Source organism: Ambystoma mexicanum, chromosome 9 (assembly GCF_040938575.1).
Source record: "Ambystoma mexicanum isolate Mex_15411 chromosome 9, UKY_AmexF1_1, whole genome shotgun sequence".
In the NCBI taxonomy this organism is placed as follows: domain Eukaryota; kingdom Metazoa; phylum Chordata; class Amphibia; order Caudata; family Ambystomatidae; genus Ambystoma; species Ambystoma mexicanum.
The window spans coordinates 987,265,758-987,291,892 of record NC_090931.1 but is presented as its reverse complement, the minus strand read 5'-3'; the positions used below and the strand labels follow the sequence as shown (position 1 = coordinate 987,291,892).

General features: G+C 46.0%; 1 protein-coding gene across 2 annotated transcripts in view; it reads left to right on the top strand.

Moving 5' to 3' along the window:
- Nucleotides 1-26,135, top strand: part of LOC138488866 (neurabin-2-like) — a 1,321,710-nt gene that overhangs the window by 109,976 nt on the left and 1,185,599 nt on the right. For both annotated transcript variants that reach the window (XM_069616225.1, XM_069616224.1), the window contains exon 3: nucleotides 9,011-9,143. In XM_069616225.1, the coding sequence (XP_069472326.1) occupies nucleotides 9,011-9,143 (133 nt within the window). The remainder of the gene's footprint in view (nucleotides 1-9,010; nucleotides 9,144-26,135) is intronic.

Sequence of the window (26,135 nt, the reverse complement as noted above, 5' to 3'; positions counted from 1 at the left end):
TTATGCTTCGAGTTATTAATGGCACGCTTCCTTTTTTCACAAGATAAATGTCTCTTTCATCGACTCCTTCGACGCCTAAGTCTGGTTTTAAAAATGGCACAACTGCAGATCGAAAATGTCTACTACTGATCCTCACCGCGTCCGCCTGTGGTGTCTGGGATCCGGGAACCGGAACAACGACTTTGGGTCCTGTCAGGCCATGACACAGAAAGCTCTTGGGGAGCATATAGGTAAACTGGTGGTGGGGAGAGAGAAAGTCTAGAGACTCTAACTGCGTGAAAATTCAAAGAGGTCCGGATCGAGGAGTCGATAGAGGCAATCTTTGTCTTCTTCCTCAAAGAAGGCGAAGAGACGTCATAGGTCTCCATCTTCATCTGATTGCTCTTAAGAGGTAATCGGATGCCCGACAAAATCCGATTCCACAAGGATGCATTTTGGGCAGAGATGAGGCATATTTTCAAGAATGCAGCCTTGACGCCCTCTAAAGAATCACACAAGAGCCATGCCCCGATCGCTCCCTCAGATGACAAAGGGAAAATGAAGGCTACTGCTTCGAAGACGAGCATTAAGCTGGAAATACGTTGAAAATTCTCGACCCGACAAGAAGTCGTCGAGAGCATCGACTGGGGAACAGTACCACTGAAGAAGCACAAAGCATCGAAGAACTCGAGGACTTTGTCGACTCCATCGGAGTCCGACCTCTCGACGCCATAGTCGAATGCAACGCCGTGTAAACCAGCACCATTTTCGAAGCGGTCTTCGACAACCACTTCGACTTTGTCGAGGCCTTTTGGCATACATGGCAAGATTTACAAACCTGTCCCGAAGAAAGACCTTTTTTTTTAAGTCTGTCTTCGATCTATGAGGAGCAGCAGCCCTCTGAAGAGGATTGCCCTCCTTTTGGGTTGCAATTTGGCACCCAGAATGTGCCAGAAGAGCTCTTTTTTCGGAAGAGTCAAAAATGAGAGACCTTTGTGATACTCTCCAGCCAGCTAGTGGTCTTGACACCTCGCCTGAACTAGAATTTGGCAGGCCTGACTCTTCGGAGCATGCAGATTCGTCCTATAGAAATCTCATGGCTATGGTCAGAGTATATGGGTTGGAGCAGAGCTTCTCCTACATATGAACAGGATGATATGACTGACCTCCTGGACCAGGGCCCTCAGAAGGACCCAATTCTGCCCTTCCACAAGGCCCTTCAAAGGAAAGTCGCTGCAAATTGGGAGGCCCCGGAATCTGGACCTGCAGTTAATAGGAACTTTGCAAGGAAGTTCAGGCCTTCCAGCAGCGATCCAGAATACCTGACCAAGCACCCCACCACACCAGAGAGCTTGGTAGTTCAGGCTGCCACATCAACCGGCTTACCCTCTATCCCCCCAGATAGAGATGACAAGAAGATAGATGCCTGGGCACATACGGTTTTCACGCAGGCAGCATGGCCTTGAAATCTACCAACATCACTTGTACTTTTTCCAGATTCACTTATACCCTGTGGGACTGTGTTGCCATGGCAGCTGATCACTTTCCGGAAGGCAAAGAGACGGCTTCCTGGCTATGGTTAAGGATGGAAAGGAGGCAATGGGAGAATGTCTTCAGTCAGGTTTGGATACTGTTGACCGCATCAGCAGGTCCATGGCTGCTAGCACTGTACTACGCAGATCTGCGTGGTTGAGGAAGTCGGGGTTTGCACCCGACGTGCAGGCTATACTGCTCAATATGCCCTTTGACGGCTTGAGGTTGTGCGGCAGCAAGGCGGATGAGTCTGGAGAAGCTGCAGACCTCCAAGGCGGGTAAATCCCTTAGCACCTTCATTCAACAACCTCAACAACTCGATTCATTATCATCTTCCTGGAGGGGTGGTTCTTTTCGTTTCTATTCCTCAATTGGAAGAGGAAGAGGACAGCCAGACAAAGGGAATAAAGAAGATTCCCTCGTGGTGGGGTGCTAAATCAGCCTCAGCAGCAGAAACTTTACATTCAGCCGCCTCTAAGCCACTCTGAGGCCTTGACCCACAAGACCCCGGTGGGAGGCAGACTTTCTCAGCATCTGAAAGAATGGCAACAAATTACTTCAGATGCTTGGGCACTGGAAACAATAGCCCATGGCTAATGCCTTCCTTTTCAAAAAAGGCCTCAAGATCCACAGGGATACAACTCTGTCAAAACTTAGGATCCGCTCCCGGTGCAGGACATTTTAATCCTGCTAGAGAAAGGTGCAACAGAACATGTACTTGTAGCGGAGAGGAATAAGGGTTGGTATTCACCTTTCTAATTCCCAAACAGGACAGAGGATTTAGACCCATCTTGAACTTAAGAAACATGAACAAGTTCCTCAGGAAGGACAAGTTCAAAATGGTTACCCTTTCTCAGATCCTTCAGGCTCTCCAACTCCAAGACTGGTTGGTATCATTGGACCTTCGGGATGCTTACTTTCATGTGCCAATTCATCTCAAGCACAGAAAGTACCTGAGGTTCGCGATTGGCAGTTATCATTTTAAATTTCTGCCATTCGGGCTGACCTCCGCCCCAAGGGTTTTCACCAAGTTAATGGCGGTTGTGGCAGCAAGTCTCAGGAGAGGGGGGGATTCACGTCCACCCCAACCTACATGATTGGCTGATCAGGGATTGTTCACCCGAACAAGCCCTGGATCATCTCAGTGTCGCCTGCCACTTCCTTCAGACTGGGCTTCTCCCTCAGTTACAAGAAGTCCCATTATGATACCATTCTAAAAACTCCAATTAATTGGAGCAGCCCTGGATACTTCCTCGAGGAAAGCCTCGCCATCCGAGGTGAGATCACAACACATTCAGCTGATAGTAACAAAATTCAAAGATGCACAGCATCTCCCGGCTTTCGATTTTCTGACGTTGCTTGGTCTCATGGCATCCTGCATTTTTCTGGTACTCGAGGCTCTCGGGGAATTTGTCAGACCAACTGCAAGTCCCGAGCAGGGTTGCTCCGGACCTTCTATGGTGGGCTTGCAAGGACAACATTCTCGAGGGAGAATCTTTTTGGCAACCATGGCCAGAGAGAACGGTAGTGACAGACGGCTCACTCATGTGGTGGGGTGCCCACATCAACAAACTGAAAATCAGTGGTGCTTGGTCTCCATCAGAGTCCAGACTACATATGAACCTGTTGGAGCTCGGGGCAATCAGGGTAGCACTGAAGGCCTTTCTGCCATCTGCACGGAGAAAGAACGTCTTGATAATGACGGACAACACTGTGGTCATGTACTACCTGATGTAGGGTCACTACCACTGTGCAGAGAGGCAATGCAGCTCTGGTTCTGGGCAATACAAGAAGGAATCTCTCTATCAGCGGTTCACCTAGCCGTAGATCGAGAACATGCCGGCGGATGCTCTGAGCAGGCAGAGAATAGTCTGCCACAAGTGGGAACTAGCTCAGGAAGTCTCAAGAGATCTTCACTCTTTGGGGAACCCCTCAAGTGGATCTGTTCGCGTCCGGTGCCAACCGGACGTGCGAGCTGTATTGCCCAAGGCAATTTCCCCCAAGACGAGCTCTAGGAGATGCATTTGTGGTGGACTGGGAGTTTCCAATCCTGTATGCGTTTCCTCCAGTACCTGTCATTGGTGATCGGGAGGTTGAGAACGTTCGGGAAATCCATTATCCTAATTGCTTCAGATTGGGCCAGGAGGACGTGGTACCCGGATGTTCTGGACATGCCCATCTGCCCTCCGATACGTCTTCCACAAAGGGAGGATCTTCTCTCGCAAGAGCAAGGTCGGGTTCTCCATCCAGAGGTCAAAACACTCAGCCTTCATGCATGGTTTCTGAGAGGCTGAGATACAAGGATTGGGACCTTCCGGATGATGATATGGAGATTTTGCTTTTGGCCAGTAGGCCAGTAACCAAATCCTTGTACTGGTGCCGTTGGAATAAATTAAGCAGCTGGTGCAGGGATAAGAATGTGGATCCATTCCAATGCGGCACACACACCTCGCGTTCTTTCTTTCCTGTTGCATTTAGCCAATCTGGGGCTCCAGATTTGAACCACGAAGGGATTCCCGGCAGCGCTTTCCATTTTTAAGCCCTCCTCAGAAAAAGATTCCTTTTTTAAAATGCCCTGGATTGTACAATTTCTAAAGGGACTTATTAATGTATACCCTCCATTTCCATTTAATGTACCTGTTTGAGACCTAAACCTTGTATTACATTTCAAGAATGTTATCCCATTCGAGCCTTTACATTCATGCCCTTTAAGGCTCCTAACATTGAAAAGAGTCTTGCTTATCGAAATAACATCAGCGCAGAGGGTAAGGGAGTTGCAGGCTCTTTTTTGCAAGCCTCCTCATTCTACTTTCTATAAAGATAGTCATCCTCAGGGTAAAACCATCTTTTCTACCGAAGGTAGTCTCCGACTTCCATTTATTGCAAAAGATAAGATTGCCATTCAGGCAAAGAAGAGGAGAGATTACATAGATTAGAACCGAAAAGGGCCCTACATTTTTACATTTCAAGAATGACTAAATTTCACCAGGCTGATCAACTTTTTATTGGGTATACTGGCCCCAAATTGGGCCTGGCAGTCACCAAACAAACAATATCCAGGTGGATTATACTGGTCATTGGCAAATGTTAGACTTGTGGGTAAGGACCTCCCGGAAGGCCTAAGGGCTCATTCCATAAGGGGCAAGGCAACCTCTGCGGCTCTTCAAAGGGGTGTCCCAATAAATATCTGTTAAGCGGCCACTTGGTCATCCATTCATACGTTTGTCAAACAGTACTGCCTGGATTCTTCCTCCAGTCAAGGATGTATTTTTGCTTATGATTAAATTGATTGATATTCCGACCTCCAAATTGTTACTACTTTGGGAGTCTATCATAAGGTGAGGAATATGTGGGAGGACACAATCCATTCGAAGAACAAGTTACTTACCACTGGTAAAGTTCTTTCGATTGACTGTTCCTCCCACGTATTCCTCACCGCCCCTCCCAGCCTACCCTGCTGTACAATTTACATGTATCATACTCTATGCTTTCTGAGAGCCTACGGTCTTGGGTACGCCTGGTTAATTCCTCTAGAAGGGGAAAGGAAAAACGGAATTGAAGCCAACGGCCGCTGTATGCGCTATTTATACTGACAATCTCGACTGAGGCCCTCGAGGGACATCAATGCAACGACATTGCATACAACGCCCTCTGTCGAGAGAAAAAACATTCCGAAGCAGCAAAGCTGGAGAGATATAATATCACAAGATGAGGTATACGTGGGAGGAACATCCAATCGAAAGAACGTTATCTGGGTAAGTAACTTGTTCTTTTAACAAAGGCTTGATGTAGTAAAGTTCCTTCAAGACTGTTTGGAATTTAGCAATCCGTTTTATATAGTTTTTCAGGATGGCCAAAGCAAAAATCTTCAGTTTTAACAAATGCTTAATATAATAAAGTTCTTTTGCACCAAAACCTTGGATTTCCTGGTGGACTATATCCAATTTAAACAAAATCTTAATAGAACAAAAACCTCTTTTTAACACAACATTGAATTTCCTGGTATACTCCCCTGCCAGGAATGTTCTCCTTTTGGCTCTCGTAGAGCCTCTAGTGTACTCTTCTGACCGGTATCTTACTCTGGATATCCTGGTTTACTCTCCTGCCAGGAATATCCCCCTTTTGTCTCTTACAGTGCCAGTATGTCTATCAAAAAGGTTTTACTACCTGATGCTCTTATTGGGTCCCTCTGCAACTTTCATCTTTCTCTTAAATATCACTCAATTGCACCACCTTGTTGACCTCAGTTAGCACTTGCACCAATTTTCCCCCCATACTGACATCCTTTATATAAGGGTTTGTTCAAGCTCCTTCTATCAACCTCTTTGACAATGGGCCTCATTACGACCCTGGCGGAATGGGTTTAACGGTGCTGGTAAAGGTGCCAGTGCCGTTAAACCCATTCCGCCCTATTACGAGGTCCCCTCGCGGGACCCGCTCTGGACGTCTGGTCAGACGAGACGTCCTTTGCGGGTCCTGCGAAGGGACCAGGGAGCTAACAGACCGGTTATTAACGGGCCCGTTGTTAGCTCCCTCCCCATTCCCATTGAGCCCTATGGGGGCTCGAATGGAGATGGGTACATTGAATGAGGAATTACTGCGTCCTCCAAGGTTGGAATGGCCCGGTAATGCCTCATTCAAGGAACCCGGACCCGAGTTTGGAGGCAGCCATGCCCTTACTAAGGGCATAGCTGCCTCCAAATTCGTAATGAGGCCCAATGTCTCTTGGCAATGTTTGTCCCAGATTTCTCCCAACTGACATCTCATGTCAGGAGAATTGTACAAGTTCTGCCTCTTTATTTTTCTTGCAATGTCTTTGGGCTTATGTTGGTGCTTGTTCCAGGTTTCCCCCAACTAACATATCTTTCTTTTTAGGAGAATTGCATCACGTTTGCCCTCTTGTTCTCTCTGTAACTCTATTTGGTTGATATTCAAAACCTTTACTTAATTGTCCATGTACCTGTCGGAACGCCCTAGGGTTACCAGTGCCAACTCACCGGCATCTCTTGGTGTCTCGACTCGTGGTTCGTTGTAGGAGCTGAGTTTTGCTTTGGGTAGCACTTCCACATCGTGTCAAACTCCTTTCTGCTGGCTTCGTGGTCCCTCGTCGATACAGATGCTGCTTTCTGGTCAGACAGCGTCGTGGACAACCTTTCTGCGGTTGCCGGTTCCCTTGCTGCACTTCCTCTGAGCCTGTCGGTCTCTGTTGGGTCTGCCGCCACTCTGGTAAGGTGGATTGACAAGCGGCAGTATGGGAGCATGTCTCTTCCTTAGCCTGGTTCGCTCCTGCATGTCTGCCTTTTCTTGGCTCCTCTTCCTGCTCTGCGCACTCTGCAGCCCGATCTGGCCTGCCCTTCACCTTCTCTTTCCCCCGTCTGCAGGTGTTTCTCTGATTTTGAATGTCTTGCGCAGTTCCTTGAATGGACAACAACTAGACTGCACATTACTATTGGCATTACTGTTGATCCTCCTTGACTCTGTACTCCTCTTCTTCGTCCCAGTACGTGCACCTTTCTGGGATTTGAAGTCCAAGGGATTACCATAGTATTTTAAATTCTGTTGTTGCAAACCTTTTTCTACATAACCATCATCGAAATTAGATGTTCAACAGGTTTGGTGTTATGTACCTGTGAAGGATGAATAAAGGTCTGCTCAAAATGTTTGGTTTTAAGACCTCGCAATGAAAGGGTTCTGAATAATGACAGCAGGTCGTTACACATTCTGGGATTAGGGTTTCTTCTGCATTCAAGGTAAGATTGCTGCGTCTCCTCTGTTGGAGCGATGAGCGATCACCTCCCCCTGACAGCCATGCCCTCCCATGTGATCCACCCTCAGAATAACACCCCCAGGGTCAGGATCAGGTAGCTTCCTTCCCCTGGCCACATGGAAAGAGGCTTTAGGCTGGGGATCAGTGATGAGTCTGCGGGATTCATCACACCACCAACAAAGAAACCGCCACCCCAGTGCAGAATGAATACAGTGTTAACAGTACTCATGAAACCATTGTTCCAACCCTTTAGCGACGGTACCCATTAAATATGTTTCCTGGAAAGTGCTGCTTCTGGTGGCGATGACCTCATTCAGACGGATTTCAGAGTTACAAGCACTTTCTATAAAACAACTGTATTTGCGATATACAAAAGACAATGTGATTTTAAGGACAAACACCTGCTTCGTTCCCAAGGTCTTCACTGACTTTCACGTACAGTCTGCAGTTGTCCTGACCGCTTTCTTTTCCACTCTTTTGTCTCAAGCAGAGTTGGCTCTTCGTTCTTTAGACCTTCGAAGAGCCATAAAATTGTACCTTGACAGAACAAAATCATTCAGGCTCTTGTTCAATTGTTTGTAGCCTTCAGCCCTCCTACCAGGGATAAAGGCATCTCGGAACAAAGCATAGCCTGGTGGGTCCCATCGGCAATCTCGAGATGCCACGTGGAAGCGAACAAACCCCTGGTGATGCCAGCACATACCATTCTATGAGAGCTATCCGAGCATCAGCAGCAATGTGGGCAGGGATCCCACTGACAGACATCTACCGAGCCACTACCTAGGCAGTGCTGCACACATTCGCAAGGCACTATTATCTGGAAGGGCAGGACGAAGCAGACGCCAGAGTGGGGAGAGCCGTACTTCAGTGTCTATTCCAGTAAGGTAAAACTCTTCTCCATTTACATTGCCTCTGCTGTATATGCTGCTATATACTCTATTCAAAGAATTTGAATCCATGAAAGATCCAATGCTGGAGAAGGAGTAAGTTGCTTACTTGTAACTCCTGTTCTCCAGCATTGGTATCTTTCATAGATTCACATGCGCCCACCTCCAACCCGAGTCGAAAAGGCTACAATATGTTTAGTCACTCCAGGGTTAGAATCCGAAGATGGCCTCCAGGATGGCGCTACATACTCAAATGTCCTTTTGGTTGGGGCTAAATGCACTCAACAGGACATGGACATAGATTACAAACTAGAACTGTTTCCTCTTTATAATATTATCTATTAACTTGGTAACCGAGGATTCCCAGTCTGACTAGGAATATTCAAAGCATGTGAATCCATGAAAGCTACCAATGCTGGAGAACAGGAGTTGCAGGTAAGCAACATACTCCTTCCCTGCAAGCCATGTAGAAGATCAGCAGCATACTGAGGGGAGCCAGTAACTGGTGGTCTCTCTCCTCCGATCAACCCTTGAAGCCCAACGAGATTAGGATTGTGCACAAGGGTCTGCTTTTCTGTGGTGGAAGGCGCAGCTTGTGAACACCTTTTGTAATGTTTGTTACGTTGACATTGAAGTATTTTATTGTATGGTTTATGGTCTCCTAAATCCACTTGAGCAAAGCTGCACAACCCAGTGATCATTTAATCTACTATATTCGGGGTGGCGGAAGGAGGGTTGAAAGAGCTGCACAATTTCAATTATTTCTGATGATTTGTTTGAACCTGCATGGGCACTATGCTGAAAGCTTGAAATTATCAAACTCTTTTCCTCCTTTTGTTTGAAGGTTTTCACCACTTACTCAAATGAAGACTATGACCGACGTAATGATGAGGTTGATCCTGTGGCAGCATCTGCTGAATATGAATTGGAGAAAAGAGTGGAAAAAATGGATGTCTTTCCTGTGGAAATTGAGAAAGGTAAATATTTATTGTGCAGTAGCAATTGAGGAAATATCTCAAACAGTAAAAAAATATGTAGTAGTAAATGGTGAACTAAAGAACATTTTCCCTCAAAAAGAGTGACAAACTGTGGTATGTTATTTTATTGTGCTTCTACAGTTCTGGATGCCATTTTCAGGGACTAGGTATAGATCATTACAGACCAAGGAATAAAAGTGTTGCACAGACTACAGTGATATATGTAGAGCATAGCCTAGACAAAATATACAAGTAGGCAATAGGCAGACAAGACCATGTAGGCCGGTGTTTGAACATCCCCCCCATACTCGAGAGATATACTTGAGTGTCCACAGACCTGCTTCCAAATATTGTGTGTTAGATTGAATTTCTTTAAGCAAAATATGAAATGAGCTGCAATGTTGTGTGCTTGACGTTTAGTTGTAGATCTAGCTAGGTGAAGAGCATACATGGTTAAGCAGTAGTCGAGATGATGGTGCAACCACATGGACTAATTATATTCTTGGAGGGAAGAGGATGATCTGATGCAGGAGACCCCTGCTATGAAAGATGCTTTTGCATACATTGTTCTAAGACCATGTTCTGTAATGTTTGGCTCGCCAAATATTTTGGACTGCAACTTCCATAGCCAGCTTAGACAATGGTGAGGGATCATGGGAGTTGTAGTCCAAACATCTGGAAAGCTGCAGGTTGCAGACCCATGCTCTAAGAAATAGATAAATGAGTTGTTGAATAATATTCATGTGTGGGGCCATGATATGAGTGCACTTAAGTGCCAAAGATGGAGTTTTAATGCCAATGTACCCCACTAGCCCCTCCTGTTTCCTCCCGTATTTCAAGGAGAATGGCTTGCTCCTTCAGTACTCTGTGCCACCCCCTAGCTGGCCCTGCCTAACTACCCATGTCTGTTTGCACACCATCAATGCCTCACTCATGCCCATTTGTCTAAACTCTTGTGTCCCATTTAACGCTGTGCTGTTGCTGCCCTACCTAAACGTCTGGCACCCTTTCATCAGTTGCTCTTGTGTTGCCTGGGCCCCCCCCCCATCCCCCTCGGCCTCCCTTCCCCACGTTTTCAGCACAGGTCAAGGCGGTGCACTCGAGCTTAGCAAAGTCTCTGGCTTCTCTAGCACGAGGATACAGTTCAATCATTAGCATCAGGTCCTTCCGTTCCCAAGTCGCTCTCCCTTTTTAAAGTCTCTACATTCAGCGTGCCTGATGCGACAAATGATAAATTATTTTCCTCCTTCAGATTTTCACAAGTGCTGAATTTCTCATTATTCACCTCGGATCCCCCTAACCCGGGCTCAGATCCTCTCAACACAAGGTTCGTAGATTATTTATGCATCCAATTTCTTGTAGACATTCTTTCTTGGGTCACCCACGGTTCACCCCGGATCCCCCTGAGCCGCTCAGATCCTCTCAACACAACATTCAATTAGTCTCCCTATGCCGGGCTCGTACTAATTCCAAGTTCCAATATAACTTTACACAAACTTGCTGCAACCAAAAGCTTTTAGCTGATCTCCCTCCGTTGGGCTTGGACCTACTTCATCTACTTGGACATCAACTTTCTTTGTTATTACTGTCAAAGACTTTCAAATGTGCACAGGGTTTTGCTTGAGCTGATGCAGGACCACTTTGATTTCAGAATTCTTTATCACTCTTCAAATTTGCCACCTTTCAGCAGGATTCCTAACAGACTTCTGAATGAGCCGGACCACTCTAAAGTATACTATCTTGGCTTCAAAGTTCAATCATTCATCTGTTGCTTAATTGTGTTTGCATTGCTTGCCACATATGCTTCATACTGTTCTCTTCAGCTTTCACTATGCATTGTTGCGGTTTGCAACCTTGGCTTCAACACAAACTGGTCTGGTATCCGCCTCCCTAATTCGCCGGCTGTGCTGACTTCACTGGCACTGCTTTGTTGTAGTAGCCAATGACGGTACCACAGCGGCAAACAATTCTCCTTGTCTTGACTATCGACGCGGGAGAGCCCTGGGTACCTCCGACGCACAATGCAGGATTCTTCAGTCTTCATTTTTGGTCTTACGTCTCCTATTCTCGAAGGTTCATGAAAGTAAGTCTTTTGTTGAAAAGGTCAAGGGCACTTCTCTCCTTGCAATCATCTTCGGTTTTTTCATCTTTCGCCTTGTATTAAACTGCCATCTTGGAACTGCTGCTTGCTCGTGTGCTTTCCCTTGCTCAGTGTGTGCTTTTATACTCCGCCTTTTATCCGTGTGGGGAAGTGTAATGGAAGTCAGGTGTGTGTAAAATGGTCAGCAATTGTCTGACCTTGCCTAATCATTGTATTGGGACATGTCGAGTATACGGCTCGGATGTTAGTCTGTTTTCTCTTGTAGTGAGCTGTCTGTGTGAAAATGTTCGTGCTGGGAAAGGGGTGGGGAATTGAGTTCCTAAGTATCCTACCTGGTAGGATGGGGGTAAAGGTGTTACGGGGAAGGGGATACCGTGTCTCGCCATCTAGTGTCCCACTTTCACTCCCAGAAGACTCCTCACCCCGGTGATCCTCCCACACCTCCAGGAACTGTATCCAAAAGCAATGGCCATGTCCTGGCCACCTGGATGACAGATCCCCGGGACTAGCGGGTGACACACCTTCAGGTTTCTCACAGCATGTAGCTAATTAGTACTTGTGGGTGAAAGTTTTATTTTCCTTAAATATGGTGTTGATGGCATGCTTGAGCTGTTGCATGACACAACCTTCCTTGAGAGACCAGTTGGAGATTGTGTTTCTTAACCAACTGGGGGAATACGTGACTTCAACCACTCATTGGGTGTACCTGCCAGAGGTTTTGACCCATACTCTGAGACATACAAATCTCTCGTCATTATTTAGAAGAAAATGCAGATTTAATTAAAAGTACTGAATTATCTGTTAACCAACCCAGCTCCTACCTTGTAATAATAATCTCCGACTTCAGTTCATCATCTTTTTAGTAAGCCTGATCCTTGCCTTAATGGGCACGGATGATCGCTAAGAGGCAACATGCTTGTCTTTGAAGCAAGACAAATCAGAGCAGCACAGGTTCGACATCTGGTCCCACGCTTAGAGGCTAGACTCCAGCAAGAAGCGCGATGTAAGAACCCAATTTATTTTCACCTTTTCCTCCAGTGATGCTATTTCGAGGTATGTTAACAATTGGTCACGTTTTCAAAGTGCTGGTGTAATTTGCATAAAACACCCTCCCTGTGCATTAAAGTAATGATATGAAGTTCTTTTTCACTGAGGTGACTTTTTTTTTTTTTTAAAGATATCTTGATTGGCATTTATCAAAACATTTTGAAAACATGGCCCCCCTCCCCATGAGCAACCACATATCCACATTCTGCGTTGTCTAGAGCATTGTTGTACAAAGTTGCTCTTTAGAAAGCAAAAAGTTTCTCCCCATTCTTTCTAGAACCTGTATGCTTCCTCTTGGATCTTGTACGTAATCCACTCCATCGCTACTATGTCCCAGAGTTTTACAAAACCAGTAGACCACTGTAGGGGGGCTTTTTTGTTTCCAGTTTTTTGCAATTAGCGTCCATGCTGCTATTAATGAGGTTATCAGGGCTCTTTTCTGTGGCTCCAAGATTGTATATAGCTCTGGATCTAACAGCCCACCTAGGGTCTCAGCCAGTGTGAGGGGTAAGACTTCTGGTACTATTTCCTGTAGGAATCTCATGATCGCCTCCCAAAAGCCTTTAATGTTGGGGCAATACCACCAGATGTGCAACCAGTCTCCTTTCCCCTTGCACCCACTCCAACAGTGCACAGAGGATGAGCTATGCATCTTATGTAGTTTGCTGGGGATATAGTGCCACTGGAATATTATTTTATACCAGGACTCCTGTACCTGTAGGGACTTGGTGAGTTTCGGTAATATTGCTCCAAAGTTCTTCGCAGTGCCCAGGTGGAACTGCCCCACCCAGAGTCTTCCCACGACGATTGGTATTCCGCAGTTATGGTAAGATAAGCAAAAATAACTTGCGCCACCACCGTGCACTGCTAAGACTAACACCCAGGACATCAAAGATGACATCACAAATATTGATATCACATGTGTATGTACTTTTCATGAAATAGGTGTACAAGGGATTCTTATAATGTTGCAGAAAATGTGTCAAGGATCATTGCAATAAATATCATACCCTAATTAGTGCATTGAACGATGCATTGATATAAATAGCATTCTATTATGGGGTTCTATCTAGTATACTAAGCTACTCCTGCAGAAACATATCATTGTGTGCAGCGAACAAGATGAAGGTATAATCATTGTTAATCTGTTGAATAATGAAATAATTGTTTTTTTAATAGATTTTTGTGTACTGTGAAATATGTAATAAGTAGCTAATAAAACCAATGTATTACATAATTGCATTACTATAGACAAAACACAGAGACAAGAACACATACCAATATGGGTATATACAGGGAAAGTGAAGTTAGCAAAAAAGCTCAAGTAGTAGCAGAAACAATTCATAACCTAACTGATGTAGGAAGGAAAATCTTTTACCAAGATGGCCACCATGGAAATGGAAGGCGGGGTGTATAAAGAGAACAAACGGGGAATGAGCGGGGGATTGGGGGGGGGGGGACAGGGGAGACACGGGCATGAGCAGGGGGTGGGGGGAACAGGGAAAACATGGGGCATGAGCGGGGGGTGGGGGGGGAAATGGAGGGAGACACGGGGCATGAGCGGGGGGTGGGGGTGGAACAGGGGAGACACGGGGCATGAATGGGGGGGAACAGGGGAGATACGGAGCATGAGTGGGGGTGGGGGGAGAGAGGCACGAGGCATGAGTGGGGGGAACACGAGGGAGACACGAGGCATGAGTGGGGCGTGGGGGGAACACGAGGGAGACACGGCATGAGTGGGGGGGAACAGGGGAGACACGGGGAACAGGGGAGACACAGAGCATGAGCGGGGGGTGGGGGGAAGGAGAGACACACGAGGCATGAGTGGGGGGAACACGAGGCAGACACGAGGCATGAGTGGGGGGTGGGGGGAACAGGGGAGACACGGGCATGAGCGGGGGGTGGGGGAACAGGGCAGACACGGGGCATGAGCGGGGGGTGGGGTGCACAGGAGGGAGACACGGGGTGAGCGGGGGGTGGGGGGAACAGGGGAGACACGGGGCATGAGCGGGGGTTGGGGGGAACGAGGCAGACATGGGGCATGAGCGGGGGTGGGGGGCAACAGGAGGGAGACGCGGTGGAGTTGGGGGCAACAGGAGGGAGACACGGGGCATAAGCTTAGTGTGCAGGTGGCAGATCCTGCTCCTCGGCCCTCAGCAGGCCACCGTGTGCTGATGGCGTGAGCGTGGCCTTGAGGACCAGGGGAGACACGGGGCATGAGCGGGGGTGGAGGGGACAGGAAGGAGACACTGGGCATGAGCGGGGGGTGGGGGGCTACGGGAGGAAGACACGGGCATGACCTTACTAGCAGGCGGCAGATCCCGCTCCTCGGGATAAACAAAGATGGCGGGGGTCTTTCAAAATACGACGCACTGCACTGCAGTCAATGGGAAAGCACGTAACATGTCCGCGGACACCACGCAAGCCGCTTGCCCAATATCACAAATTTTTTTCTGACCTACTTTTTGGTCATTTTTTTAAAAACTACTGGACGGATTTTCAACAAATTTGCAAAAGCACGCTTTTCGGACCAAGCTGCTGCTCCTGGTCCAAATTTGGTGAAAATCCGTCCAGCGGTTTGAGCTGTAGGCGTGAGCAAAGTTTTTTTCCCATTCATTCTATGGGGGAAAAAAATATGTTGGGACCCCCCCCCCTATAACTTTGCCTCCCCTGGGCCAAACCTCACCAAACTTTGCAAAAAAATTCATTGGGCCATATAATTTTTTTGCAAAGTTTGGTGTGGATTCGTCCAGGGGGAGCAAAGTTATAAGCCGCCCAAAAAGTGCTCTTCCTATGGAAACAGCAACTTGACCATAACTACATGGCCATGTAAAACAAAAAATATATATATATATTTAACCTTGTCATATGTTTAAGTACTTTCTAGGGTTTGGTCTCAGCTCATGGTGCGCATACATGGGGAAATGAGCAGGCCTCAAACGCACAGTTCATTTGTATACATGAAGATGCACTTTAATGTCATTAACATTTTCTGATGATGCTGTTTCTTTCTTTCTTCCTTACTTTAGTTTCCCTGTATGTGCCTCTGATTTATATGTATTGTTTGTAGCAGCACAAGTGTTGTAAGTCTTGCATTGTTAACTTGTTATTACAGGTTTACCATTACTCAAAACTCTTATAAGGTAGCATTCATTATTGTACTATCCAAAATTACAAGATTCTAAATAGTTTACTTCTATGGTGCATGCTACATTCATTGCCTATGTTTATATATGATTAGGTCTTTGTATTAACACTCCAATACAATGATTTTAGATGAGTACATTCTTCAATAGATTAAGTGGTTTGTGATGGGTCTCCCGATCACCCCTGACATCTTGTTACCAAAAATATAAACACAACTCCTTGTAGGGACATCATCAACATTTATTTCAGATGTGATGTCATCTTTGTTGTCCTGGATGTTAGTCTTAGCACTGCACGGTGGTGGCGTGAGTTATGGTTGCTTAGCTTACCATAATTGGCAAATTTCTGGGGGGTTTTCGATTTTACTTGTAACCATAATGTCCCTTTTAACAACGTTTTTTTTTGTGAATTTCATGGGTTTTTACTAGTGCATGCTATTTTTCTACAACTTACTGATGTCATACTTAGCCAATATAACAATATTTGTGTCCAATTTACAAAGTGTCACCTTAAAACTCTGCCATTTCCCACCTTCTAGAATCATTTTTAACACTTCTATACACATTTTGCAACTATTTCAACTAGTTTTGCATCCGTAGATGTCTATGAACATCTGACTTCATTGCGCGGCATGATGACGTGTCCGAGAACCTGTCCACACTTCACAATAAGATCCGTGCTTCGCGTGCAGTTCGGAACTGCATTTTTTACTGATCTAGGAACTTTACACTTCAAAATGTCCATTGCGCATCTCCAAAACCTATTTCTACTCATTATCCATTAACAAACTAGTACACAGTACATACATTTAGCAAAACTGCTATTTATCTTAAAATGGCATCCGCTGATGCCATCCCTCCTCCCCAAGAGCCATCACCACTGCTGTAATCAAGGAGCATGAGAAACCCTGCCCCCTACTACACGTGTAACATTTTCCCTTGTCCACCTACCCCTCCATATTAGTGTTTAATGCCTCATTTCCCTCCCCACCTTTCGTTCTTGGCTCTCCTGCCAAAAACGAAAATACATCCAAAAACAACAAAGGAAATGTTCCTTTCACAGTTAAAACATAGAACTAAAGAAAAAGTATACACCATCTACTTTATATTTCACTGTAAAGTACATAGACTCAATAAGATTTTCCAACATTTCCATTTGCATTTTGTGTTATGCTAATTGGAATATTGTGGTGTTCATCCTCCGTTCCTGGCACTGGAACGGTGCATACCGGCCCAGCAGCCCAAGTTATCAGCCCAAGCAAAGCGAGGGTGGATAACGAGGTCTCTGGACCATTATCCCCACCTTCCAGCCCCTGTAATGGGGGATGAAGGCCTTTAGCACCCTAGGTTCCCAAAGCAGGAATAGAGGGTGCTAAAAAAAAAAGTATCAATCTTCCTACACCGTTGGCCACCATGGAAAGCAAAGACTGGTTTCCATACAGGGCCCCTCTTCGCTTTCCATGGCAGCCTGCAGAAGGCAAAAAGAGAACTCTAGGACCATATTACCACAAGCATATTTTTCTTCCTTTTCAAATATATCCCAATTTCGAATAACTTAACCACAAAGCCAGCTGGACACGGCCACTTTAACCCCATGTTTTGTCCCTTGTGGTCATGGCCAGTAGCCAGATTGTGTGGGTCATGACCTTATTCCATGACCCACACAATCTGGCCACTGCCCATGGCCACAGGCTACACCTCAGTCACCAAAGGTATATCACTGTTTTTGTACCTACATTATGACACTTAAAAATAAAACATGGGCACATTTGCAAAACCATGCTTTCAAGCCTTCTCCATTGTGAAATGTATTATATAATTTTGTGAGGAAGCTTTTCACCTCGTTACCAAACGCCTTATAGAATACTCCAGTATAACCGTCCGGTCCTGGTGACTTGTTAGACAGGTTTTTGATTGCTCTTTCCACTTCTTTCCCTTTCCTGACTCGCTCTCGTCTATCTTGGTCAGCTTAACCCCTTCTAAGAAAGCCTGTATCTTTTGTATTTCTGGGCACCCCGAGGAGTACAGCTGCTTGTAATGCGATGTGAAGGCCTGAATTATCCCATCCGACTCTGTTATTAAGGAACTGTCTACCTGCTTTATTCCCCCTATGTGCCGCTGGCCCCTCTGTTGCTTCAGGAGCCTGGCCAGCATTTGATCAGCCTTATTGGCACCAACATAGTGGCGCTGTTTAAGACTTAACAAGGCGCTCTCCGCCTTCGAGGTTCTCATTAGCCGGAGTGGTCTCTGTGCCTCCTCTACATTGCTATAATTCTCCCTATTCTTTCGTCCTGCCAGTACTATTTGAGCCTGAGCCAGGGCTTCCTCTAGCTCTTAAGTCTGTCATTCTCTTTGCGTCTTTGGGCTGTTAATGAGATCAGGCCCCCCCCGTATCACTGCCTTAGTGGCATCCCACATACTCCCTGGGGTGACCTCTCTCGTATCATTCAGTGCAAAGTATTCTACTATTTTATACCTCACTGTTTCACATAAAGCTAAATCCTGAATGAGTTCTCCTGGGAACCTCCATGCCCATAGTGAATTGTTTGACAACCCCCTAAGATGTATCTTAATCGGTGAATGATCTGATAAGGAGATCGTTTCAAGTTCTGTCTCTGTTAATGCACCCAAAATTTCTGAAGTTCCCCATGCATAGTCTATTCTGGAATAGGTTTGATGCACATGGGAGAAGCATGTATGCCCCGGCTCCTACACCCTTTTTTGCTCTACATACATCTCTCATCGCCATACCTTCTATTCGTTCTCGCACCGCCACCGATGGGTGTGAACCCTTGCGTGTACCTTGTCTACTCCTATCAATCTCCAGGTCCCAGGTCATGTTGAAATTTCTTATGATAATGAATTCCCCTACCGCAAACTTTTCCAGTTTCCCTAATGCCCGATACAGGAAGGGTTCTTGTCCTGTATTAGGGGCATATCATGTGCCAATAGTAATGACTCTTTTCTAATTGTGACTGTAAGAATATTCACCTCCCATTTGGGTCTGCTAAGGTTTTGATTATTTTTGCCCCTATTGTATTTCTTAAGCCCACCATTACTTTACACCTGCTGTTCTATTTCGGGCATTTGCCTGATATAGTTGTGTATAATGTTGTATCTGTGTTTTGTGCCTGTCTCCTTTACGGATGTGTCTCTCCTGGAGTAGGATTATATGCGCATAAAATCTTGTTATCTGAGTTACCACCTTCTTCCTTTTTATCGGAGTATTTAGGCCCCAAATGTTGTGTTAGAAAATATGTAGCGACCGTGCCATTATTCCTTTATCCTACTCCTCCCATGCCAAAAAGTCCCCCAAATGTGCCCTTTCCCTCTCAGTTATGCTTGATCTTTTGATGCGGTTACACCTCTCCGTCCCTGTCCCCACCACTCATCCTCCTCTCTCGGGGTCTGTCTTGGTATCCGAAGATACATCCCACCAAGTGGGCACAAACCCACGTTTTTCCCCAGACCCCTAAGGTTAACTCATCTTCTAAGATTCCAAGTGATATCCCGTTCCCTCCCAGCCGGGCCTATTCATATCAATGAATTCTCGCTACTGAACCTAAAGGTGCCCTTTTATACGTGTCCCACTTCCATATAGACTCTCACCTCTGGCAACCCCTTTGTCGCTTCTAGTGCCGGAATTGTGTGATTTCTCCTCCTCTTCATTTCCTGGGTCGAGGACCCTTCAATTTTTCTCCTTTTTTTTCCATGCACTGTTGACCATTCGTAGGGTTTGAGCCCCTGCTATTGTTCACTGCAAATTCTCTCCCCGGGAGCCATATCTTCAACTTCCAGTCCAAGAACAGCCATAGCGTCATCGCATGTAGTTACTCTATGCTGTCTTCCTTCCCAAGGGAACACCAGGCCGAAGGGGAAGGTCCATTTATAAGGGAATTTTTTTTCCTGCTGTTTCCTTGCCACCTAACCCGTCACTGCTCTTTTCTGCAGTGTAGTAACTGCCAAGCCCTGAAATATACTAGGCAGGTTCCAACCTAGAGCCCGCTTTCTATTCCTCCTGAAATATACTAACTTCCGAGCCGTTAATCGTTATTGTTTCCGGCCCTTTTGCAGCCCTTAAGATTCTCTCCTTCTCCTCATAAGACGCCAAGGCTGCCAGGACGTCTCTCGGTCCTTCAACGATGCTCTTCGGGCCCACTCTTTGTAGACGATTGAACCGGATCTCCTCTGGGGTGCTGTCAACAGAGCGGCAAAGCAATGCTGCATTTTAGACTTCAAGTCTGCATTGGGGATCGCCTCCGCCAGAACCTTAATCCTTATATTCGAACGTCTTGAGCGATTTTCTAAATCCTCTGCCTGGATTTCCAAGTTGTGTGGCCGAGACGATCTGCTCCAAAAGTTCAGAGTTCTGATGCACCTCCTATTCCATTTCGGACATACCTTGTTCAGCTGAATCCACCCTGTTGCCCAGAGCATTGATGTTCTCTAAATTCCTTTAGTGAGCTCTTCAGGTCTTCTTTCAGACACCCTATTTGCTGCTGAAATGAGGCTGTAAGCCTCTCCTCCATGCCCTGCAGGCACTTTTGTAGGTCCTCATTGTTTAGGGCCATTGCCCCGATTGCCTGGATGTCGTCTTCGTCTATGTGTCTGCCCGAATTCTTCTTGCACCATCTCCAAGGGGGCCCGTTGAAAATACTTTTCCAGTTTACTTTTTTTTATGCTTTTCTTCGAAGAGGGCAGCCCTGGATTCCCCTTTGGACCTGGCATCTGCTTGTGGATCTGTTCTCCCGTGTATCTCCTTGTGCACTCACGGTGATTTCCCCTCTGAGTTGTATTCGCAGATTCTTTTGTCTCTTCCACCTGTCAGCTGCTCACAGGAGTATAGTCACTGATCTCCTTTATCTACGCCCCCCCCCCGTACTGCCCCCAGAGCTCTTCCTCTTCCAGACATTGTTACTCATGCCTTCTTGTATGCTGTAACTTCCTTTCCCTACTTATGTGTCCACCACGTTATGCTTCATTGGGCAAGTAGCTCAGGATGGTGTTATTCCATCCATTGTTCCCTTTAGCTGGCTCTTCTGATCTTGGGAACCCTGGGGCCTCTGTCTTCATGCAGGACCTGCTCTGAAGTGGGTCCTTGTCAGTCTTAAGTGACTTTAGGTTGTGCTAGATGCATTTATCTATCCCTCTTTTGTTCGGCCTCCAGTTGATCACCCCTGCGGTGTGGCCGCCCTCACGTGTTTGCTGCACGAGAGACCGTTTGCCTCCTTCAGGCTGCCGGTCACACATGCAGGGTCCCGCTGTTGCTCCTCGCTGTCCTTGCTGCACCCGCGCTCCCCAGAACCTATACACTGCCCGTTTGCAGTCTCCCGATGGGGGACCGCCGCCCTGGCTGCGCAGGTTTTTGCGTGGTTGTACACTCGGTGGAAATCCAGCCTTCCTCAATCTAGACTACTCAATATGCCCTTTGATGGCTCGAGGCTGTTTGGCAACAAGACTGATGAAAGTCTGGAAAATCTGCAGACCTCCAAAGCGGCGGCTAAATGTTAGTGCTACTATTATACATCCTCAGCATTCCTACCCAGTACATCAGTACATCATCTTGGACGGGTAAGTCCTTTTTGATTCTACTGCTCAGTTGGAAGATGGAGAGAACAGGCCAGTCATGGAGGTCAGAAAAGATTCCTTGTGGTGGACGAGGGAGGGGTGCTAAATCAGCCCAAGCAGTTTTGCCCTCAGCCGCCTCAAAACCACTCTGAGGCCTTAGCCCCCATGACCACAGTGGGAGGCAGACTTTCTCAGCATCTGCAAGAATGGCGGGACATTACTTCAGATGCTTGGGCACTGGAAACGGTAACCCAGGGTTGCTGCCTTGCTTTTCTGAAAAGGCCTCTGGATCATTCACCGGGGAACAGCTGTTTCAAAATTCCAAATCCGCTCTTTGTGCAGGGAATTTTGACCCTGCTAGAGAAAAGTGCAATAGAACCAGTACCTGTGGAGGAGATTTACAAGGGTTGGTACTCCCCGTACTGTCTAATTCCCAAAAAGGATGGAGGATTGAGAACCATCTTGGACTTAAACTTTAACAAGTACCTCAGGAAGGACAAGTTCAAGATGGTTACACTTTCTCAGATCCTTCAGGCCCTCCAACCCCAGGATTGGATGGTATCATTGGACCTTCAGGATGCTTACTTTCATGTGCCTAACCATCACAAACACAGAAGGTACCCGGTTGACGGTTCTCATCAATTTAGAGTTCTGCCATTCGGGCTGACCTCCGCCCGAGGCTTTTAACCAAGTTAAAGGAATAGTGCACTCAAAAATATTATTGTCCCGAGGTTTCGGGCATGTGTTTTTAAGCATACGTTGATCGATCGTACAAACATTTCCTATGCACCTTACTGTAGTTTTATCACTTTTACACATGCAAAATCAGGCAGCAGGGTGCAGCCATCTTGTGCTAATCTTATCGGTTGCTGCATCGCCCTAAGGTGAACTGCCTTGGCGGCACTAAATCATATCCCCCGCCCCTGAGGCTGACATCACCAAACCTAGTGATATTCTCTGTCTATCTCCATGATGTTATTGGGCAGCGTAACCAAACGTGCCCAGTTATCACCTACGTGTTAACGTTAGTTGACGCAGAACCCAGAATATCAACACACATCCTTTCACAACACAGCACGTCCCAATTTTGAATACCAAACTATATTTCTAAAGGAAATGGCAATACTCTGCAATTTATAATGTACTTTTATTTCACATTAAAAGCTCCGAGAACATCCAGCGATTGCCATATTCAACCACATGGGTAATTTCTTTCTTTGTTCTCGATCCACAAATGTTTATCGTGAGTCAGTGTTCCTTTTGGGTATAAGAAGTGCATTGGACGCAGAGTGAATTGCAAGGCTTCGGCATCAGCTTGGCGCTAGGCCACCGTAAACGATGTCAGGTTGCTCCTTATCGCTGGTACTGTGAAAGGGCATATCGGCCTGTGGCGATCATCCCAAAACAACGTCATAGTTATCCAGCCATTTAAGTGTATCTGCAGCTGCTGGCTAAAGAAGCCATCAATTGGTATCTGGAATTGATGACCTTAGCAGAAAACAGGATGTAGCTGTATGGAAAACATAACAGAAATGTGTCTCAGTAGCCGTTCTTTATTACAATTTCCCATTAATTCTGCACCGTGTGAAAACTAATGATGAACACAAATGTGAAACTATGGAAACAGAGAAAACATTGTGGAAAGTAGCCTACAATTTGCTTGAGAGGTTAGTGCTATGGACTATGTTTAGCTCGCATGGGATGCGGAAGCTGATACTAGAATTCGAAGAACACGTAGACGGCGTTTTAACGAAATATTAGCGTAGAATTTGGCTTGGTGGAACCTGGGAGAACCCAGATGCGGACTACATCCATTTCGATGCTGGACTGCCCATGTGCCCGGGACAAAGACAAGTACACACAGGTTGTTTTTGCGTGTCGTTGCAATATGCCACAAAAACAACCCAGTACAATGTAAGCCACCAATAACAGTCAGGAAATGAAACCTTGACTCGTTCGTCTATGAAATAATCTAAAGTAAAACTTACATAATATTCTGCATTTCCATTCTCTCGGCGTAACGCAGAGTGTCCGTTCAGATCAACGAATTTTCATAAAATGAAATGACATGTTCCTTTTTGTCCAGTTTTGGAATGGTGAACCTTATCCTATTTGACGGTATTACACACCTACCTCCCTTCATTCATTCCTTCCTTCCTTTCGGAATCCTCCTTCTTCCAAGGACAAAAACCAATCGAACCTTATACTGTGTACGATGCATGGGTGTGCTCAGCTCACAAGCCAAATTCAAAGGCGCTGACCTTCACTCTGAATGGGAGCGAATAGCCCTTCCGACCACAGTGGCATTTGAAATATTTTTGAAAAACAAATTAATTGTTTCCTGCCATCCACCAAAGGCGCGCAAAATTTCTAGTGATTTACTTTTTTTATGAAAACAGTTAGTTTACTTCCAAATGCCTTATTTATAATGTCCATCTGGAGAACTTCGCACTCTCCCAGCGACTCGCACAGCCAGCCCACACCACCCGTCGGCTCAGCCTGTCTCCTGTTCACACAGCAAATCACGTAATCATTTTTTGCAAGTACCGAGTCTCGAGCCCTGGCAAAATGTGCTTGTACGAGAATGTCAGAGCAAGCCCTGCTGCAACCACCTCCTGCCAGGCCGCGGTCCTCTGAACCCATGACCCCTGTTCCCTTGGAACACATCTGGTCGCTAGACTCTAACCCCGCACCGCCTCAACTTCACCTCCCATATACCTAATCTGGATTGGTCCTATATTCTGGTAACGCTGACACCTATCCCGACTGTGTCTGAAATCGTAAGATTCCGAGGGCTGCAAATCAAAGATCGGCCCCAGTGAGAAGGCATCCGATAGCAACGGCCCGTAACGCATGCCCCCTAGAAATATAGGTCAGAATGCATCTATTTCTCACCAACAACCCACTTTGATGCACTGTTTTGCATACAGTCAGTAGTTCTTGTGTGCCAAGTATCTTATCTAGCCTAGGTCTCATTCCTTTTGTGGGATGCGTATTTATTCAGCTATTTGGACAAGTGTTTGGTAAGGCAACTGCAGAACCCCAAAGTTGCTTTCATGCTGATATCCATCTGACCCTCCCCCGATCAGTGAAGGACCCACAAGAGCTCGACTAAAGTGGGAAGTGTGAAAGCACAGCGTTTGCACTCTATGGCATCCTCCAAAAGGTACTTCTTGCAAAAGAAATTGAGAGGATACATTTCAAAAGACAATTTGGATGCTTTATTTGGACACTTAACATTGTTGGACAAATAAATAGCTGCTAATCATTTGTACTGGGAAGTGAACTGTTCCACAAGGTTTGCTTCCGGTGGACAGGGCACGTTTGTAATGTTTTGTGGCAATGTATGTGTCCTCGAAACAAACTCATGAGCGATTCCATGAGTATGTATGTCCAACACAGTCAAAATGAGATCTTTCACAAAAAATCAAATTCCATTTCCTGGTATATTGGCTTGACCACCCATTTTTTAAATTCTTTTTGAAAAGGCCATTGTGTAACGAAGCATCCCAAAGTTTCCTGCAGGCCTAGCTTGTTTTCTCCCTACTTTCTCGTTATGCACTAAGACAGCTAGTAATGTCCTATATTGCATCCGTCTATGCCGAAATGCAATTGCTTGGGCCTGTACTTTAGGCACATATTGTGGAACACCTCCAAATCTCCTGTGTGATAGAATTCTGTGCGTCCCTTCAGATCTCTTGAAATCGTTTTATCAAAAACGATTTTCTCATGAGCTTTGTGTGGAGGTGAAGATGGAACCAACCACTTCTTCTTGCGTTCCTGCTCCTCCGATAAAGGTCCATGTGCACATTGGTGAAAATGTAGGTTTTCTGTCCAAGAGTGAATGTTAGAACAGTGGTGCATCAGTGAGCGCCATTTTTCAAGTCGAATTTCCAGACCCACCACAGGTTTTGGATCTCCACCTAAGATGGTTGCTGAAAGACTGGCACCACTGTAAAATATTGTCAGAATCTTTTTTTTTTGTTTAGCAGCTGTGATTTTGTTTGATTGATCTGGCAACGTGCCATACATCAAATTGAAGGCAAACATTTGGAAACTGCTCTCTCATGGTCTTGGCTATTGAAACTTGTCTGTCAGTGGCTATGAGGTCTATTTTCATTCCCCTCGATTTGGAGATGTTCCAGCGATTTGATAAAACCATGTTTCTCCATGGCCACTGAGGATTTACATTCGGACACCTGCACGACCACCGAACTCGCAATTCTTTTAGTTTCCATGTCCTGAAAGTGGTATGTGCAGTACTTTGCTGAAAATCCGGGGCTGTTGCACTGTCCATCGCCAGCTAGCCTGAACCGTTTGTCAGAGAATGTCCATTCAATTGACATTTGTTCAATTTTCCAAGCTTCACTAATAGCAGGGAATAAATATTTATGTTGATATTTGTAGTACTGCGTTTTAGAAACTGGAACTGGAGTCCCACAAATTCACAGAAACTGGACAACTTACTAAAAGTAGAGCCACTGAAAAGTAAAACTGCTGCACACAGATTTCCAGCTGGCACTTTGCCCAGCATCGGTTGAGCAGACCATGAAAATTTAGCATGGAGCAGATCACAGGTGGCTTGTATTTTCAGGTTAGTGCCTTGTGATACACGAGTCACATTCAACAATGGCTTGCGGCATACTCCACTCCCCAGCCCCCCCCGCCCCATCCACATCCCCCTCACTGGATGGACACATTTCAGCATCAGTATAATATCTACCAGGCAGCTGTCGAATACAACGTATTGTGGCGGCTTTATTAGACTATCGTCCAGCATGAATGTGGTTTGTGACTCAACTGTGGTGGACATAGCGGCCAAACAGGACACACAAGTCGAGATCTTTGGCTAGTTCCTCGGTCAATTGCATTGAGGCTTCAGTCTGTTATTTCAGCTTTTGTGTTTTTGGAACACGAATTGGGGAAACCATCAATGTCGATTGTTGGGTGGCCCTTTTTTGGCGGGTGTAGATTGTGTGAAGTGGTCACTGAGTACTTGTACATATTCCTTATATTCAGTCTTTTCTTCATCTTGTCGTTCTCACACTGTAGCAATGGTGCAAAGACACTTTGCTTGCTTTGCTGGTCACATGCAATTGATTTTTTGGCCATTGGGCATAAGCATCTCGA